Below are 18,384 nucleotides of genomic sequence, written 5' to 3' on the forward strand. Positions count from 1 at the left end.
AAACAAAGTCTGTAGGGGCGCCTGGGTGGCGCAGTCGGTTAAGCATCCGACTTCAGCCAGGTCACGATCTCGCGGTCCGTGAGTTCGAGCCCCGCGTCAGGCTCTGGGCTGATGGCTCAGAGCCTGGAGCCTGTTTCCGATTCTGTGTCTCCCTCTCTCTCTGCCCCTCCCCCGTTCATGCTCTGTCTCTCTCTCTGTCCCAAAAATAAATAAACGTTGAAAAAAAAAAAATTAAAAAAAAAAAACCAAAAACAAAGTCTGTAAAAAGAGACAAGGACACTATAAAATCATGAAGGGGACAATCCAACAAGAAGATATGACAACTGTTAATACCTATGCACCCAACATGGAAACACCCAAATACATAAAGCAGCTAATAACAAACACAAAGGAACAATTCAATAATAATACAATAACAGTAAACAAATAACAGTAAAAGAACACCTCGCTTACATCGATGGACAAATCATCCAAACAGAAAATCAACAAGGAAACAGTGCCTTTGAATGACACACTGGACTAGATATATTCAGAACATTCCACGATAAAACAGCAGAATACACATTCTTTTCAAGTGCATGCGGAACATTCTCCAGAATAGATCACATATTAGGCTACAAAACAAGCCTCAACAAATCCAAAAAGATCAAAGTCATACCATGCATCTTTTCTGACCACAATGCTATGAAACTAGAAATCAACCACAAGAAAAAAATCTGGAAAGTCCACAAATACATGGAGGTTAAATAACATGCTGCTAAACAATAAGTGAGTCAACCAAGAATTAAAAGCAGAAATCAAAAAATACATGGAAACAAACAAAAATGAAAAAAATATATAAAAAAGTAAAAAAAAAAAAAAAAAGAAAGAAAGAAAGAAAAGAAAAGAAACAAACATGAAAACACAATGGTCCAAAACCTGTATGATGCAGCAAAAACAGTTCTAAAGAGGGGAGTATATTGGAATACAGGCCTACATCCAGAGGCAAGAAAAATCTCAACTAAACAGCTTAACCTTACACCTAAAAGAATTAGAAAAAGAACAATAAATAAAACCCAAAACCAGAAGAAGGAAGGAAATAATAAAGTTTAGAGTAGAAACAAATGATTTAGAAGTAAGAAAACCAATAAAACAGATCAATGAAACCAGAAGCTGGTTCTTTGAAAACATCAACAAAATGGATAAACCTCTAGCCAGATGAAAGAGAGAAAGGGAAGGGGGGAGAAAGAAAAGAAAGAACTCAAGTAAAAATAACAAATGAAAGAGGAGAAATAACAATGAACACCACAGAAAGACAAATAATTATAAGAGAATATCATGAAAAACTGTATGCCAACAAATTAGACAAACTAGAAGAAATGGATACATTCCTAGAAACATACAACCTCCCGTAAGTGAAGCAGGAAGAAACAGAAAATTTGAACAGACCAATCACCAGCAAGGGGATTAAAGTAGTAATCAAAAAACTGCCCACAAACAAAAGTCCAGAACCAGATGGTTCATAGGTGAATTCTACCAAACATTTAAAGAAGAGTTAATACGTATTCTACTCAAACTCTTCCAAAAAATAGAAGGAAAACCTCCAAATTCATTCTATGAAGCCAGTATCACCCTTATACCAAAATAAACAGAACTACAGGCCAATATCTCTGATGAACATTAATGCAGAAATCCTCAACAAAAGTGCTAGCAAACCAAATCTAACAATACATTAAAAATATCATTCACTACTATCAAATGGGATTTATTCCTGGTTTGCAAGGGTGGTTCAATATCCACAAATCAATGTCACATACCACATCAATAAAAGGATAAAAACCATATGATCATTTCAATAGATGCAGAGAAAGCATTTGACAAAGTATAACATCCATTCTTGATAAAAGCCCTCAACAAAGTAGGGAACATACCTGAACATAATAAAGGCCGTATATGAAAAACCCACAACAAACATCACACTCAATGGGGAAAATCTGAGAGATGTCCCCCCTGAGGTCAGGAATAAGACAAGGATGTCAACTCTCATCACTTTTACTCAACATAGTACTGGAAGATCTAGCCACAGCAGATAGACAACAAAAATAAATGAAATTCATCCAAATCAGTGAGGAAGAAATAAAACTTCTATTTGCAGATGACATAATATATAGAAGACCTAAAGACTACCAAAAAATTACTAGAACTGATCAATGAATTCAGTAGTCACAAAAGACAAAATCAATGTACAGAAATCTGTTGCATTTCTATACACTAATAATGAAGCAGAAGAAAGAGAAATTAAGAAAATAATCCCATTACAATTGCATCAAAAATAGTAAAATACCTAGGAATAAACCTAATCAAAGGTGAAAGACCTCTACTCTGAAAACTATAAAACATTGATGAAAAAATTTGGAGATGAAACAAACAAGTGGAAAGACATTACATGCTCATGGATTGCAAGAACAAAAACTTAAAATGTCTATACTACCCAAAGCAATACACACACTTAATGTAATCCCTATCAAAATACCAACAGCATTTTTCACAGAGCTAGAACAATCCTAATATTTGTATGGAACCACAAAAGGCTCTGAATAGCCAAAGCGATTTTGAAAAAGAAAGCAAAGCTGGAGGCATCACAATTCCAGACTTCAAGTTACATTACAAAGCTGTAGTAATGAAATAAGTATGGTCCTGGCACAAAAACAGACACATAGATCAATAGAACAGAATAGAAAACCCACAATTATGTGGTCAATTAATCTTTGATGAAGCAGGAAAGAATATGTAATGGGAAACAGACAGCTGTCTCTTCAACAAATGGTGTTGGGAAAACTGGACAGCTACATGCAAAAGAATGAAACTGGACCATTTTCTTACACCATATACAAAAATAAATTAAAGATGGATTAAGACCTAAATGTGAGACCTGAAACCATAAAAATACTACAAGAGAGCACAGACGGTAATTTCTCTGACATTGGCCATAATAACATTCTTCTAGATATGTCTCCTGAGACAAGGAAAATAAAAGCAAAAAATAAACTATTGGGACTACATCAAAATAAAAGTCTTCTTCAAAACAAGGGGAACAATCAACAAAACTAAGAAGATACTTGCAAATGACATATCCAATATAGGGTTAGTGTCCAAAATATACAAAGAACTACAAATCAACACCCAAAAACCAAATAATCTAATTTAAAAATGGGCAGAAAATGAACAGACTTTTCTGCAAAGAAGACATCCAGATGGTCAACAGACACAAGAAAAGATACTCAACATCACTCATCATCAGGGAAATGCAAATCAAAACTACAATGAGATATCACCTCACCGCTATCGGAATGGCTAAAATCAAAAACACAAGAAACAACAAGTGTTGGCAAGGATGTGGGAAGAAAAGGAAGCCTCTTGCACTGTTAGTGGGAACGCAGATTGGTGCAGCCACTGTGGAAAACAGTAGGGAGTTTCACTAAAAAGTTAAAAATACAACTACCCTATGATTCAGTAATGATGGTACTGTGTATTTGCCCAAACATACAAAAACACTAATTCAAAGGGATACATGTACTTCTATGTTTATAGCAGCATTATTTATGAAAGCCAAATTATGGAAATGTCCATCAATAGGTGAATGGATCAAGAAGAGGAATATTATTCAGCCCTAAAAAAGAATGCAATCTTGCCATTTGCAACAACTCGGATGGATCTAGAGGGTACTATGCTAAGCTAAATAAGCCAGAGAAAGACACATATTATGATTTCACTCATATGTGAAATATAAGAAACAAAACAAATGAACAAAAGAAAAAAAAAGAGACAAACCAAGAAAGAGACTCTTAACTATAGAGAACTGAGGGTTACCAGAAAAGAGATGGGTAGAGAGAAGGATTAAATAGGTGATGGGGATTAAAGAGTACACTTGTGATGAATGGAATTCACACCAGGTGATGCATGGAATTGTTGACTCAGTATATTGTACACCTGAAACTAATATAACACTGTATGTTAACTATACAAGAATTAAAATTAAATTAAGTTGTATTTTATTGTTTTATTATTTTGAGAGAGAGAAGGAGAGAAAGGAGAGAGAGAGGCACACAGAGAATCCCAAGCAGTCTCTGTACTGTCAGCACAGAGCCTGACGCAGGGTTCAATTGCATAAACAGGGAGATCATGACCTGAGCTGAAATCGAGTCAAACGCTTAACCAACTCAGCCACCCAGGCCCCTAAATTAAAATTTTTAAAAATGATAAAGAAGTTGGCTCTGCCTAAATCAAAAATTCTCACAGAGGAGGCAATATATCAGTTGGGTCTTGAAGGCTGGGCAGGAGTTGGTTAGTGAAGAACAGGGAAAGGATAGTCTCAGCAGAGAAGACAGTGTATGCAAATGCACTAGGTTCTAAATGAGTCTAGGGTATTCAAACAACCCAGATATTTGTGGCAGGTGTATGAGGAGGAGAAGGTTGATGAGGCTGGGAAGGAAGTTTGAGTCAAGTCAAAGGCTATGAGTTTGTATTGATTATACAGGCAAGGGAAGGGAGTTGGTAGAGGTTTTTAAGCAGGGTCCTGCCATAGCCTTTGTTTTCATAAAGGTAATTAGAATGTAAGAGGAAAATAAAGTAGTGGAGAGAAACTGGCAGTAGTGTTTCTAATCTCTGCTGAGTCCCCAGTAGTGTCTCACAATTCTTTCATTTGACCTGTCTAGTTCCTTCATTCTAAACCATTATCACCCTCCTCAAACCCTCCTACTTATCACCTTCCTACCAGGCAAACAATTCTGCCTTCCCCATCAAACAAAATGTTGGGGCCATTTGGCTTGAATTCTCAAACTTCCTATCTTCTCACACTCAAATGTCTCCATCACACCCATCCGAGTATCTTCCATCAGATGCACAGGTTGAGAAGCAACCTCGAGGTCAAGTCCAAACCCTCCAGCTATTCTGAAAGCCCCTTGCCTTCTCTCCTTTATTAAAATTTTCCAAAGAGTGATCAACCTTCTTTGCCTTCTCTGCCCCACCTCCCTTCTTCTCAATTGGCTGCAATCCTGCTTTTACTCCCACTATTGTAATGGAACTGATTTCACCCAGGATATTGGCCAGTGAACTCTCAATTTCCAAATTCAATGGAGCATTTCAGTCTCTGCTTCAAGGACCCAACTGCTTGAATCATTCTTTTTCATAAACTCACCATTCTGCATCACTGACTTCTGTGATATCAAACTCTCCTTTTTCTCTCCTCTGTCTCTTCATTTTTCTGCCTCCTAAAATTCCACCCTCAGTCCCAAGTTTCAATCCTTAGCCCATTGCTGCTCTTCCCATTTTACTCATTCTTCTTGGAAAGTCCATCCATTGTCACTGCTATTCATATGCTAAAGATTTCCAAATCTATACATCCAGCCCATCTTTTGTCCAAGCATCAGACTTACCTACCCTATTGGACATTTTCAACAGATAGCACACAGGGACTTGGAACATGATGTGTCGAAATCCATCTCCCTTCCTGAAATTTAATTGGTAGCACTATCACTAAGTTGCCACACCTGGAAACTGAAGAGGCATTCAAGAATCTCCCCTCATCTGTTACATCTGATCACCCATTCTTGCCCATTTCATTTCCCAAATACTTTGCAAATCCATCCTGATTTTCCTCATCAGCTACAAATTCGGCCTATATCATCCCTTTTGCTGAACTACTGCAAAAGCCTCCCATCTGGACTCCAGCCTATGTGGCTGCCCCTGGCCTTGGGGTAACCAACTATCTTGGCTTACTTGGGACTATTCTTGTTTGGGCTCTAAGAATCTCACATTCCAGAAATCCCTCAATACCCATTGTTCATGATACTTTTAGTTGTAAATGAAACTTGCTTAAGCACATTACTGGAAATCCATGGGCCTCACTTCAAGTAGGGCTGGATTCAGGAGTTCTGCTTTCAGGTTTCATCTCTGACCTTTCCTCTTGAATAGACTTCTCTATGAGGCAAGCCTGCTGCTAAGCAACACAGACACACGCATCAGCCCAACACCAGAAAGAGATTCTCTACTCTAGTGGAAATGTCTCGGGAAGTTTTCTGATTGGCCCAGCTGAAGTCACATGTCTATCCCCAAACCAATCACCATAGTCAGAAGGATTGGCTAGACCTGTATTACAAATCTACCCTTGAAGTGGGGAGAACTCCTAAGAAAGAAGATTCACAGAATGAAGAGGCAGGGAGTCAAGATGGACAACAATGAACTGCTATCCCCTTTAAATCCCATCCAGCGTCCTGTAGTCTGGCCAACTGGACCCATCTGAGAAGAGTGCACCCTAGAACACTCCAATTTAACCATGTTACTTTTCTACATAAAACCCTTAAAATTCTCTCAATACTTGCAGGACAAAGCCCATGCTCTTTGAAAGGGGATACAAGACTATGATCTGGTCTCTGTCTACCTTTTCAGCCTACCTTTCTCCACTCCCTTCCTTAACACTTAATCCTCTAGTAAATGCCACAGACTACAAGAGTCCCTCATGGGCCACACCTTTCTCCCCTGACTAGTTATTAATCATGCTTCAAGAGTCAGGTCAAGCATCTCTCTTTCCTGGAAAGCTTCCTTACCACCACGACTACCCTAAACACACACATACACACACACATACACACACACACACACACACACACACACACAGCACATGCCCAAACTTGCCCTGACACCACACCAACTTGAAAATGTATCAGCCTCCTCTACTAGACTGCAGGTAGAGACCGTACCATAATCATGTTTATATAGGAAGTTCTAGCACAGTGCTTAGCATGCAGTATGTGTGTGACCTTTGATCTTGAACAGAAAATGTTCTGATAAATAAACAAGAAAGGACCAAATTCAGTTAATAGAAGTGGAGGACAAACTAGCTTAGTCGAAATGAACATAACCTAAGTAGATGGTGTCTTTCCATATTCTGTTCCGTTGGGCTATGTGGTTTATTGGGGTTTTCTTTTTTCTTTAAATCACCCTCTAATTTGCAAATACGGAGTAATTACATACAAGACATACATAACATACATACATAGAAGATTACTCATGGGGGATGTAATTATCATTAGGTTGCATAGATCGAGTACTTCCAGGAACTGATCTAAGTGTTTTCTGTGCACTATTCCTTTAATCCTCATAACAAACCAATGACATAAGCCTTGTTTATTTTCCCATTTTAAAGGAGAAATAATTGAGGCTTAAAGAAGTTACACTAACTTTCTCAAGTTCTAGCGAGGATCAAGGATCCAAGCCCTGGTCTTCTGGTTATAAAAGCCCATTGTCTTAACTACTACACTTTTAGTCTTTATCTTTTTTCAGCTCAATCCTTAACAATTACACAAGGAAGCAAAAGGAAATCAGAAGGCTCTTCTCCAGGTAAGCCATTTCTTGTGAAGTTAGTATTTTGATAATTATAATACAATTACAATACAGTGATATAATCAGGTGTTAAGTGGTGATACTAAGAAAGTTTGCTGCTTCTGTGCATATTAAATTCTTTCCCAGACGCTTGATTGTAGAAAATGAGTTAGCATAAAAGCATTAAAGCACCTAGGGACAGAAATCACTTTTACCTTGACGAAGTTCTAAGATGAAAGAGAACAATTCTTAGAATTCTCCCCTGGTTTTTGTCTCCTTTTGTTTTCCTGAGGCTCTGTCCTACTTACTGGATAAGTAAAAGATTAGATCCAATTGGTTTCATCCTCCCCCAGGCTAACCTGTGCTGTCTGGTTGGCCTCTTCAAGAGATAGCTCCAGCATACAGAGGAATGAGTTCATAGTAAAATTCTGATTCTTCTTCCTTGCCTTGTGACTTTGGAGGTGTCTTTTGACTTCTCTGAACCTGAGTTGCTTTAGCAAGGACTCAAATTAATAAATGCGTAAGCATGTTATAAGCCAGACAGTTCTAACTGATATGATAAAAATACGAACTCTATTCACTTCCCAAGCTCCTAGCTTGTGTCTGACACGAAGCACTACTCCATCAACAACCGGTTGTTTTGATCATTCTGATCAGGTTCTTCCTTGTCTTGTCCAAAGTGCCCAGTGTTGTGTTTAGCACATAATAAACAGGTCTGTCAGTAGGCCAGTTCAAGGCAGTGCTAAGCGCCATTCTGTTTTGCAGACTCTTTCGCCTTTTGGAGTTCTTGTAACTTGTACAGTAACCACCTTAGTAAACTAGTAAATTCTAACTCCATCCACAAGTAGCAAAGATTTCTGGTTTTATCACTTCGCTGAAGATCTCTTCAATCTTTGCAGAGAAATGTATATTCCTTAGCTCCTAGTGGGTTAGCATCAGGGAGACTGGAGACTGATCAAATGAGAGCTTCCCCCTCCTTCTCTCCCACTCCCCCGAGACTTGTAGAATGGTTTTGCTGAAATTCAGCGGGAAGAACGCCAAGAGTTCTCAAACTTCTCTGATAATAAGAATTACCTGAAGTGCTTGTTAAAAAATAAATTCTGAGCCTTATCTCAGCCGCACTTAATCTGAAGCTCCTGGGAAGGGTTTTGAAGCTGCATTTTTAACAAACATCCATAGGTCTTATTATCAGAACAATTGGGAAATCCTGATAATGCAAACACCTCACTTTATACAGGAAAGTTCTGAGGCCCAGACTGAGAGATGTGAATTGTTGGAGGTGAAGGGTGAACCCCACATGCTTAAAAGGATTAGGAAGGGAAGCCTAAGTGAGTCCAAGCAGGCTTGAGTTGACAATTGGGAGGGGTAAGGTCTGTGGCAAACAGGAAATCCTTGTTTAAAAGGGAAAAGCCTCCTCTGAACTCCAGCCAATTGTTGCCACAGATAGCAATGGAAATCAGAATTTTTCTAAAAAATGTCTCCATGTTGAAATGTTGACAACTGATTTAAAATAAATTTTTTTAAACATTTAAAAGCCAAACTTCTCTTAGCTAGCAGTTTCTAACCTTGCACTAGGACTTTGTGAGCCATAGCATCTTTTCCTTGCCTTTCATGCTGATGATAGCATACTGCCTCTTTTCTCAGTGTTAAGTGGTTTAAAAAATTTTTTTTTTTTTTACTACGTAATCTCTATGCCCACCATGGGGCTCAAACTCACGACACCAAGATCAAGGGTCCACATGCTCTACCAACTGAGCCGGCCAGGCACCCCTAAAATAGCCTTCTATCACCTAATAAAAAAGGCTGACTAATAGGACGGGCCCTTCATGGTCTGGTTCCTACCACCTTTCCTACTTCATTACCCATCATTGGAAAATAAGAATTCTAGACCCAGATTACCTCGGTCTGCATCCTGGATTTGCAACTTCCTAACAGTAATATGACTCCAGGTAAATATATCTCTTCATTTTCCAAATGGCAATAATAGTACCTACTTCCACCGGGTTGTTGTGAATATTAATGTGTTACGGTAAAACTCTTAGAACAGTGCTCAGCATGTAGTAAACCCTGTATCTGTTATGGTTGCCCCCCCAGAAGCTAGCCCCAAAGATGCCTTGAATTCATACCTTCGGAGCTGCAGTTCCCCCTCCTGGAACAAATGTTCTTTACAGTCCCCTGGCCGAGCACTTGATTCTTCAGGTCTCACTGTTCTGGCAATGCTCCTGGCCCAGGAACACTCAGGCCTTGAATATTACTCATCATCGCTTATCACCCTAAATTGCAGGAGTCAGGCATCTCCACTAAAGGCAGAGACCTTGCTTTTTCACTTTTGTAGCCCCAGGACCTAACACAGTGTCAGGTACATCCTTTCAATAAATAGTACTAAAGGAATAAATGTGCTGATCTTGATTTTCTTATTTGATTATAAACTTAAGGGCAAACCCTCCCATAGGCTACATCTATGTATTCTCTGCAGCCCCTAGCAGAATTATATTCCATAGTCAATCAATTAAGTAATTTCTGCGGTTTGCAAAATACAGTGCTAGCTTCGGATCAAAGAGCTTATTACTACAGTTTGGTCCATGCCATCCCCACATGCCCTCCAGGGATTTCTACCTTTTGAATCCCATTAGCAGTTCTCCGGGCCTTTCTTCTGTTATGAGCACTTTTCACCTTGGATTATATCTACTGATGTGCATGTCTCATTGCTTCATTAGACTATGAACTCCTTGGGGCCAGAGTATGTGGCTGATTTTTTGCAGACTTCAATATAACTAGCATAGTTCCTTGCCCATAGTAAGAACTCATTAAATATTTCTTGGTGGTCTTCATGATACAGCCTTTTCACAGAGTTTCTTATGTTTCTCTAAGGACTGTTAAAAAGAAAAAAAAAAAGGAGGGGTGCCTGAGTGGCTCAGTCAGTTAAGCATCCAACTTCGGCTCAGGTCATGATCTAGTAGTTCGTGAGTTCAAGCCCTATGTCCTGGTCCGTGCTGACGGCTCAGAGCCTGGAGCCTGCTTCAAATTCTGTGTCCCCCTCTCTCTCTGCCCCACCCCTGCTTGTGCTCTGTCTCTCTTTGTCTTTCAGAAATGAATAAACATTAAAACAAAATTTTTTTAAAAAGGAGAGGCATCTGGGTGGCCCAGTTGGATAAGTTTCCGACTCTTGGTTTTGACTCAGGTCGTGATCTCACAACTTGTAAGTTTGAGCCCCCTGCATCAGGCTGTGTGCTGACAGCATGGAGCCTGCTCAGGATTCTCTCTCTCTGCCCCTCCTCTGCTCGCTGGTGCTCTCTCTTTCAGAATAGATAAATAAGCTTAGGGGCACTTGTACCCCAGTGTTTACAGCAGCACTCTCAACTTTCTCATAGCCAAATTATGGAAAGAGCCTAAATGTCCATCAACTGATGAATGGATAAAGAAATTGTGGTTTATATACATAATGGAGTACTATGTGGCAATGAGAAAGAACGAAATATGGCCCTTTTTAGCAATGTGGGTGGAACTGGAGAGTGTGATGCTAAGTGAAATAAGCCATGCAGAGAAAGACAGATACCATATGTATTCACTCTTACGTGGATCCTGAGAAACTTAACAGGAACCCATGGGGGAGGGGAAGGAAAAAAAAAAAGGTTAGAGTGGGAGAGAGCCAAAGCATAAGAGACTCTTAAAAACTGAGAACAAACTGAGGGTTGATAGGGGGTGGGAGGGAGAGGAGGGTGGGTAATGGGTATTGAGGAGGGTACCTTTTGGGATGAGCACTGGGTGTTGTACGGAAACCAGTTTGACAATAAACTTCATATATTGAAAAAATAAATAAATAAATAAGCTTAAAATAAATAAATAAATACATAAATAAATAAAAAGAAAAAAAAAAAGATTCAGTGCAATTTCAGGGACACCGGCCCTGTGTGATGAATCATGTCATGGGGAGTTTTGTTCATTTGAAGGAAACATGTGTCACACTGCAGCTTCTTACCACATATTGTAGAACACAATTTAACCTCTATAGTTGCAATTTGAGGAAACGATGGTTTCACAAGGTTACAGCAAAGCATCTCAAAAGACACTTTGGAACTGCTTCCAGTTGACAGTATACAAATGCTCTTTCCTAGAAAGAACCCTTTTTGTTTATTTGGAAAGTAATGTATGCATTACAGGTGATTAGTTACCTTCACGAGTCCTTGTAGTATAGAAGTTTAACTTACTGAGGGCTTTGGTTAATTGTAAAAGGAGGAGGCAATGCCGTCTATGACACTGAGGTGAAGGTGCCAGTGGAAAAAATAGGTGTTTTCCACATTCAGCACACCTGAGTTAGATGAAGAGCGCTTTATTCCTGTCGTAACATTTCCACCTACTTGCAATAAGTAGGTTTTCATAGCATTTAAGGCAACAACTGAAGAATATTGACACCAATTAGAGGGAGACGTTGTCTGGGTAGTTGCACACGTGTTTACAATCAACTGTTTCATGATTGGGTTTTTCAATGCAATGGTAACTTTGCGTTATGTTCCGTCAGGGAAGAATAACAACAGTTAAAACTTAAAGCAAAACCCAAAACAAGAGTTCTGCATTAATTGTTGGGACCTTCCTGAAACAAAACACTCTGAAGAATGTAGACTATTAATTGCTTCATACCTCTAAGCACTATGAATTTAGAATAGAGACTCTAAACTCCTTTCTCAAAATAAATATATTTATACTGTGTTTTAAGGCATCAGAGAAATCTGTCTGATGGATGGTTTTTAGTTTCCCTATTGCTATTGCAGTTTAGTAATAGACACACTATACTGAGCACTTATTGATTATATGCCAGGTAGTTTGCATTCATTATTTCTAAATCATTCATTGAGTCAACAAATACTAATTCAATACCTACTGCTTGCTGACAAGTGTGCTAAATCCTGGGCTACAATTATGAACCAGACATTAGCTCTTACCTTTAGGGAAGATACAGTTTTGTAGAAGAGGTAACGATTCTGCAAGCTGGGTAATTTTACCTCCATCTTTAGATGAGGAGAACGAGATGCAGAGGGGCTAATACTGGCTGCTCCCCATGCTCTTCAACACCAGGCGACACTGCCGATCTCTTCCCTGCTTCCTGCTTTAATTTACTCATCTTTGCAAGAGTTTTAAATCAGGCAACTGAGGAAGGGGCTTGAAAATCCTTAGTAGGAAGGCAAGAAAATTCTATTGAAAACTCACTGCTCTCAATCTTTTGGGAAAACAAGTATTAAATACTAGTTATGCTTTGGATTAGGCACCAGCTTAAATAAAATACAATGAGCTTAAACAAGGCCTAAAAACCCACATTTCTGTAAGATGTGGAAAAAGAAACTTAATTGCAAGGTGGAGGGCACACGGGCTCATGTTATTCTTAAAATGCAGAAACTTGGAGCTTTTTGTTAGTATTAGTTGGTTTGTTTTTCTCTCCAGACTTTTGCTTTTCCCTGATTATATGTGGTCATGACAAGGATGGGAGACAGATGGCAGGGGAGCCATTGAGGGTGCCCTTTGCCAAATAGGCAAAAAAAAAAAAAAAAGAAAAAAAAGAAAAAGAAAAAGAAAAAATATCCCGTGGACTAAAGCCATGTTAGACTTCTCAGTAAGCATTTTTGCTTTCTTTGGCTATACCTACAGGAGATTGTTGCAGTTAATTATCAGGTGACTGTTCCAACTAAGAGATGATTGTTCTGCTGAAGGCTTTCATTTATTTTGTTCTCTTCTTCCATCTGCCCCATCTAACTTAACCAGACCCCTCAAAACCATAGCAGAAATGCTCAGCTGGAAAACATACAGCTCTGGAGAGAATAAGGGCACCAGAAATCTTTGCCAGGCCACTTCCCTATTCCTTAAATATGGTTCTGCAAAATGCACAGCCTTGGACTGGTACAGTCACTTCCTGGTTGGCATTACCTACAGCCTCTTATCCCAATAACCCCTTTCACAGTCCCCGGTGTTATCTTCCTAGAACACTGATCACGTCACTCCTGTGTGAAGGCCTCTGCTGAATCCCCAAAGTTTATAGAAGGAAGCCCAAATGCCTGAGGGTGAAACAGAATGGCCTTCATAGTCTGGGCCTAATCCCCACCTACTTTTTCAACCTTATCTCTCCTTTTTCTTTTCTACACCAGAGGCGCACACACAATCACTCTTTGTTCCCCGACAGGGTTTGGTCTCTCAGGGCTCCACACCTTTGCACAAACTAGTGTCGCTGCCAACAGCATCCTAGCTGGGGAAATGACACTTGTGTTTTAAGACCCACAGAACTTGCTGTCTCCCCAATAAAACCTTCCCTGGTCTTGCAGGTTAACGTCGGTCACTTTCACCTTTCTGCTTCCTTAGTATTTTGCATATAGTCTTCTTATAACATTAATATCACTGAACTATAACTACTCAGATTTTGCAAGTATAGTCTCTAACACCTTTTCCCTAACTGCGACCCCCAACTCCTCTTAAATCACCTTTGGTTTTCTGACTTTTGACACCATGTAGATAGAGTAGGGCCCTAGTAAAATGTCTGTTAAATAAAGAATAAAAAATAAAACTATGCCACGTCCAGCTCAAATGTTTAAAAGTGGAAAAAAATACACACACACACACACCAGAGATCTATCTATATATAGAGATACACACATATACTATATATATGATTTCATAAGGGTTTTAATTTTTCCATATAAAAAAAACTTAAAAATACATTCCAAGTTAAAAGAAACAAAAGCACACATTAAGAAATGATGCAATTATTCCATACCAGTTTATTGTAGGTATTGTGTTTCAAAAAATTTATAGCATAAATAACTTCTCATGTCATAAAATAACTTAGTACAATTTATAATAAAACTTTGAGAATTTAACATCTCATCAAAATACAATAAAATATGGTTTTAAAATAGGATCAACCCTTTCTGTTTTTCTTTTATTTGAGGGCACATAAACCAAAAATACCCAAACTACTGCCGCACATTTGAACTTTAACAAAGCGCATTTGGTGTATTTAAATGTAACTCAACCATTCTAAATTAATACATAGTTTGTTTTCCTTCCTGCGTGGTTCTTTGTAATTTTTGTTCCTTTTGACTTGTATTTGTTTCAACACAACTTCCTTCTTCATTTTCACCTCTTTCCATCTGCAAAGTCATCTATCTCCGGGCCCTCGGAACATGTAGTTGAACTCACTCAGCCCCTTGACATCAGTTTCTGTAATCCTTGCATCAGTGTGGGGAGTAACTGCTTGAGTAACTACAAAGGTATTTCAAAACTTCAGTGCAATTTGGTTCAGTTATTTTCATTCAGATGCCATCACCGTTCGGGGAGATTAATCACTGGAACCCACTGATCCATGTAGCGACTTTCCCGGCAAAAACAAATAAGTTGACTTAAGGCAGGATCCTTCCACTGCGATGAATGTGGATTCTGGAAACAAATTGAGAAAAATAAATTCACTGTTTTAAAAAAAATCAGGGGCGCCTGGGTGGCGCAGTCGGTTAAGCGTCCGACTTCAGCCAGGTCACGATCTCGCGGTCCGTGAGTTCGAGCCCCGCGTCGGGCTCTGGGCTGATGGCTCGGAGCCTGGAGCCTGTTTCCGATTCTGTGTCTCCCTCTCTCTCTGCCCCTCCCCCATTCATGCTCTGTCTCTCTCTGTCCCAAAAATAAATAAACGTTGAAAAAAAAAAAATTTTTAAAAATAAAAAAAATCAGCATTTGCTAATAATTACACTTATTTTAAGAGGAAGACAACCTGAACGTTCTATACTTTGGCTGTGTGACATAGAGACCAGTTACAACCATAAAAAATAAGCTTTCTTCTAGGTAGTTGGTTTCCTGCAAAATCATTAAGGGTAATTCTCCACTAAACCATACTCTGCAAAGTTTGAATGCATGCAACCCTCTGAACCATTATATATATATATATATATATATATATATATATGCATGGTATTTATTTAGTTTTGCACGAGAGCATATTTATTTAGTTTTGCGTGACATTATCATTCACAGGTTTGTCCTACCAAAGTTGTACTGTGGAAGAGACCTGAGTGAAAACAACTCTGAGGAATATTTCCATGCTGTGTGTGCAATGGATGAAAGCTGCATAGCAGTTAACTAGAAATGCCACCTGTTTTACCTCTCCAAAGACAGGAGAGGAGTAGTAATTTTCAAGAGTACCAAAATGGTTAGGCTGCCACTTAACTAGACCAGTCAAAAAGAGTAAAATGTAAAAGACAAAGCTATCATATTACCTCTGAAAACACAAGTTCTCTATCTACCAAAGGTTTTTACCAGGGAAAAAAGGCCCATTAAAAAAAATGGAAGACTGCAGAGAAAAAATTCCCACTCTATCCTCTTCAAGTATTTCTAGGGAATTAATAAGGTCTGTCTCCTACACCATTTCTATTTTTAACTCTGAGTGGCGGCGAATGAAGCTGACTCCTTAATGAGGGTGAGCCAGGAATTTATTTGGCTTTATCTAATCTGCCCTACTAAAGGAATTAGTCACGGGAGGTAGTGCAGATGTAGGTAGGGAGTAGCTGGGCTGACAATGCTGACTCACAAGGATCTCTTCCGCTGCTGGCAGCCTCCAACGTGCTTAGACATGTTCTGTACCAGAGAAAATCCTGATGATGAAACTAGCACATCTCGGCCGAAAGTCCAGCCACACTCTCTAATGGGGCAAAAGCAGCCACGCTCTTGCCCTCCCCCTCATTCCAGATCTGCAGTCAGGCGACTCTGAACCCTCGCTCACTCCCCTCCAGAACTCTTCACTCCAGCCGGCCCGCAGCCCCCCTCTCGCTTACCGTCACCAGGACGCAGTGCAGGTCCGGGGGCTGCTCGGCGCCCTCGCTCGCTGCTGGGCTTGCGTCGGTCTCCAGGAGCAGGAGCTCAGCCAGTCGGCCCGGGTTGCTGACGCGCAGGATGTTGATGTCGTTCTCGCAGCAGAACGCCTGGATCAGGGTGAAGTGGATCTGCAGAGCCACATCCCTGTCGTCGTCCTCGTCCGCCGCCAGCAGGCACAGCACCACGTTATCCGGGTCGCTGAGGGCAGCGGGAGGGGCGGATGAGCGCAGAGACACCACCCGTCCGCGTGGACGCCCGCAATACCCGCCCGGGTCCCGGGGTCGGCCCCGTCCTGCCCGCTGCCCGTGGGGCAGGTGGGAAGCCGCAGGAAGCTGCGCTGCAGGGCGGGGGGGGGGGGGGGGGCGCTCGGCGAGGTCGCCTCCGACGGGGCTGGGGAGAGAAGGGGGTGCCACGAGGGACTCGCGAGGGCCCCACTTACACGTTGAGCAGCTTGGCCGCCTCGTACACCCCGACGGTGATGGTGCGCTGACTCAGGGCTTTGCTGAGCACTTCCTCGAGGGCATCCCCCACCTTATCCATCCTACACGTGAGGGAGAGCAAAGGGGTCCCGTCAGCCCCGGTCCCTTCGGGGCCATCGCCGCCCCTTCGCCCTGCACCGCGACTCTCCCTCCCGAGTTCGTGCGCCACCGCGCCGCTCCGCTTTCTGCAAACCCAAAGCCCCCCCCCAACCCCGGCCCTGTCACCCCCAGTGAACCCTCACACGCCCAGAGGCCGGGTGGCCTGCGAAAAACCCCGAGAGGGCCACCCGCCACCCTCCCCCGAGGGCGCTGCCAGTCCCCGGCGCTGGGCGCAGCCACAGGCTGCCAGCCGCAGGAGCGGCACCGGCAGGGACAGTCCCTTCTGCCTTTTGCAAAGGCCTGGAGGGCTCGGCCGGGTTGGGGGCACGCTCCTTCCGTCCACGGACGCCTCGGGGAAGGCCCCCGGAGCGAGACGGACGGGAGGTGCCCTCTGCAAACTTTTAACCAGTCGCTCCCCGCCAAACCTTGCCCAGAGGGGCCGCAATGGGGTGCACGCAGTGGGCGAAAAGAGTTCAGGGAGAGACTCCGGCCGCCTTACCTTTCGGTCTTCTGCTCTCCAGCCGAGAATTCCTCCAAAGTCATATTGCAACTGCAAATCCCCCTCAGAGAGAGCGCGGCGTGCGGACTGCTCCTGCCACGGTGGGCGCTTGGGCGCCTGCTCTCTGCACTCCCTCACAGGCTCTTCCAGCTCCCGCTGCCACCGCGCGGTCCGTCCGTCCGTCTGTCCCTCTCGCCCCACTCGCTCGCCCGCTCCCGGCCCCCTCGCCTCGCCACGGGCCGCGACTCCGATGGGGCAGCTGCCTCACAGCCACTGAAGGACAAAGGCCCCGCTCGCCCGAGTTATCCTGCCAACCTCCAGCCAACCACCACCAGCCTCATTTGCATACGCACAGCCATTGGGTTATGCAAATAAGCCTGCTCTGACAATTTGACCCCAGCTCCTGGAACCGTGGGGAGAGAAGCGGAAGGGGGTGGAGCCACGCGGAAGGCGAGCTCAGGGCCGAGGGCGGTGCAGGGACAGGGGAGGGCGGGGTCCGGAGCGGACTCTCTTAGCCTGTTGGAGGGGCCCGTAGGAGGGTGGGGGGCCCTTTGCAAAGGCCGGGCGGGAGGGGGGTGTCTTCCAATTGAGTCTGGAGCAGGCTGCCAAGTGTTTTTCTAGTTAGTGCATTCTTTTTTTTTTTTTTTTGGTCGTTTCATGTCTTTTGTTTTTAGGGGTTGTTATTAAAATCTATTTCCAGGGTTAATGCACCCAAGTCTAGTAATTATTAGTAAGCAGGTTACATAAAAAGAGTGTTTCAGACCTCTGGGGCAAAGTTTACCTCAGAAGTGTTGTTTATGTAAGTCTAGGCAAAGCTGCTTATTAGTAGTAGTATTATTTCGGTGCCCTGATGGCTGGTTTGATTTATTTTTGGAAGGTTGCAAGGGTTGGAAGCTCAAAAAAGAAAAATCAACAGTTTTGTGTTTGGTGATGGCAGGGAACCAAGTTGGAATCTTTTCCACAGAAAGGCTTCCCACCTGCCCAGGGTAACGCTGGAAAACCGTGTTCAGGAGGAGCTCGTTACCACATGTGTGTATCCTAGCCTTACAACCCAAATTCACCTTTCTCAAGAGAGCTTTTCCCAAAGGAGAATCCTCCTGCACAGGC

At 42.1% G+C, this 18,384-nt stretch overlaps 1 protein-coding gene across 1 annotated transcript; it reads right to left on the reverse strand.

The window, feature by feature from the left end:
- Nucleotides 1-14,100: 14,100 nt before the first annotated feature.
- Nucleotides 14,101-17,569, reverse strand: GADD45A (growth arrest and DNA damage inducible alpha). Its single transcript, XM_047873252.1, has 4 exons — nucleotides 17,278-17,569; nucleotides 16,640-16,741; nucleotides 16,161-16,398; nucleotides 14,101-14,778 (listed from the first exon to the last, which is right to left on the reverse strand). The coding sequence occupies exons 1-4, from the start codon at nucleotides 17,319-17,321 to the stop codon at nucleotides 14,665-14,667; spliced, it is 498 nt and encodes a 165-aa protein (XP_047729208.1). The 5' UTR covers nucleotides 17,322-17,569; the 3' UTR covers nucleotides 14,101-14,664.
- Between the last annotated feature and the right edge of the window lie 815 nt (nucleotides 17,570-18,384).

Source organism: Prionailurus viverrinus, chromosome C1, assembly GCF_022837055.1.
Source record: "Prionailurus viverrinus isolate Anna chromosome C1, UM_Priviv_1.0, whole genome shotgun sequence".
Lineage (NCBI taxonomy): Eukaryota > Metazoa > Chordata > Mammalia > Carnivora > Felidae > Prionailurus > Prionailurus viverrinus.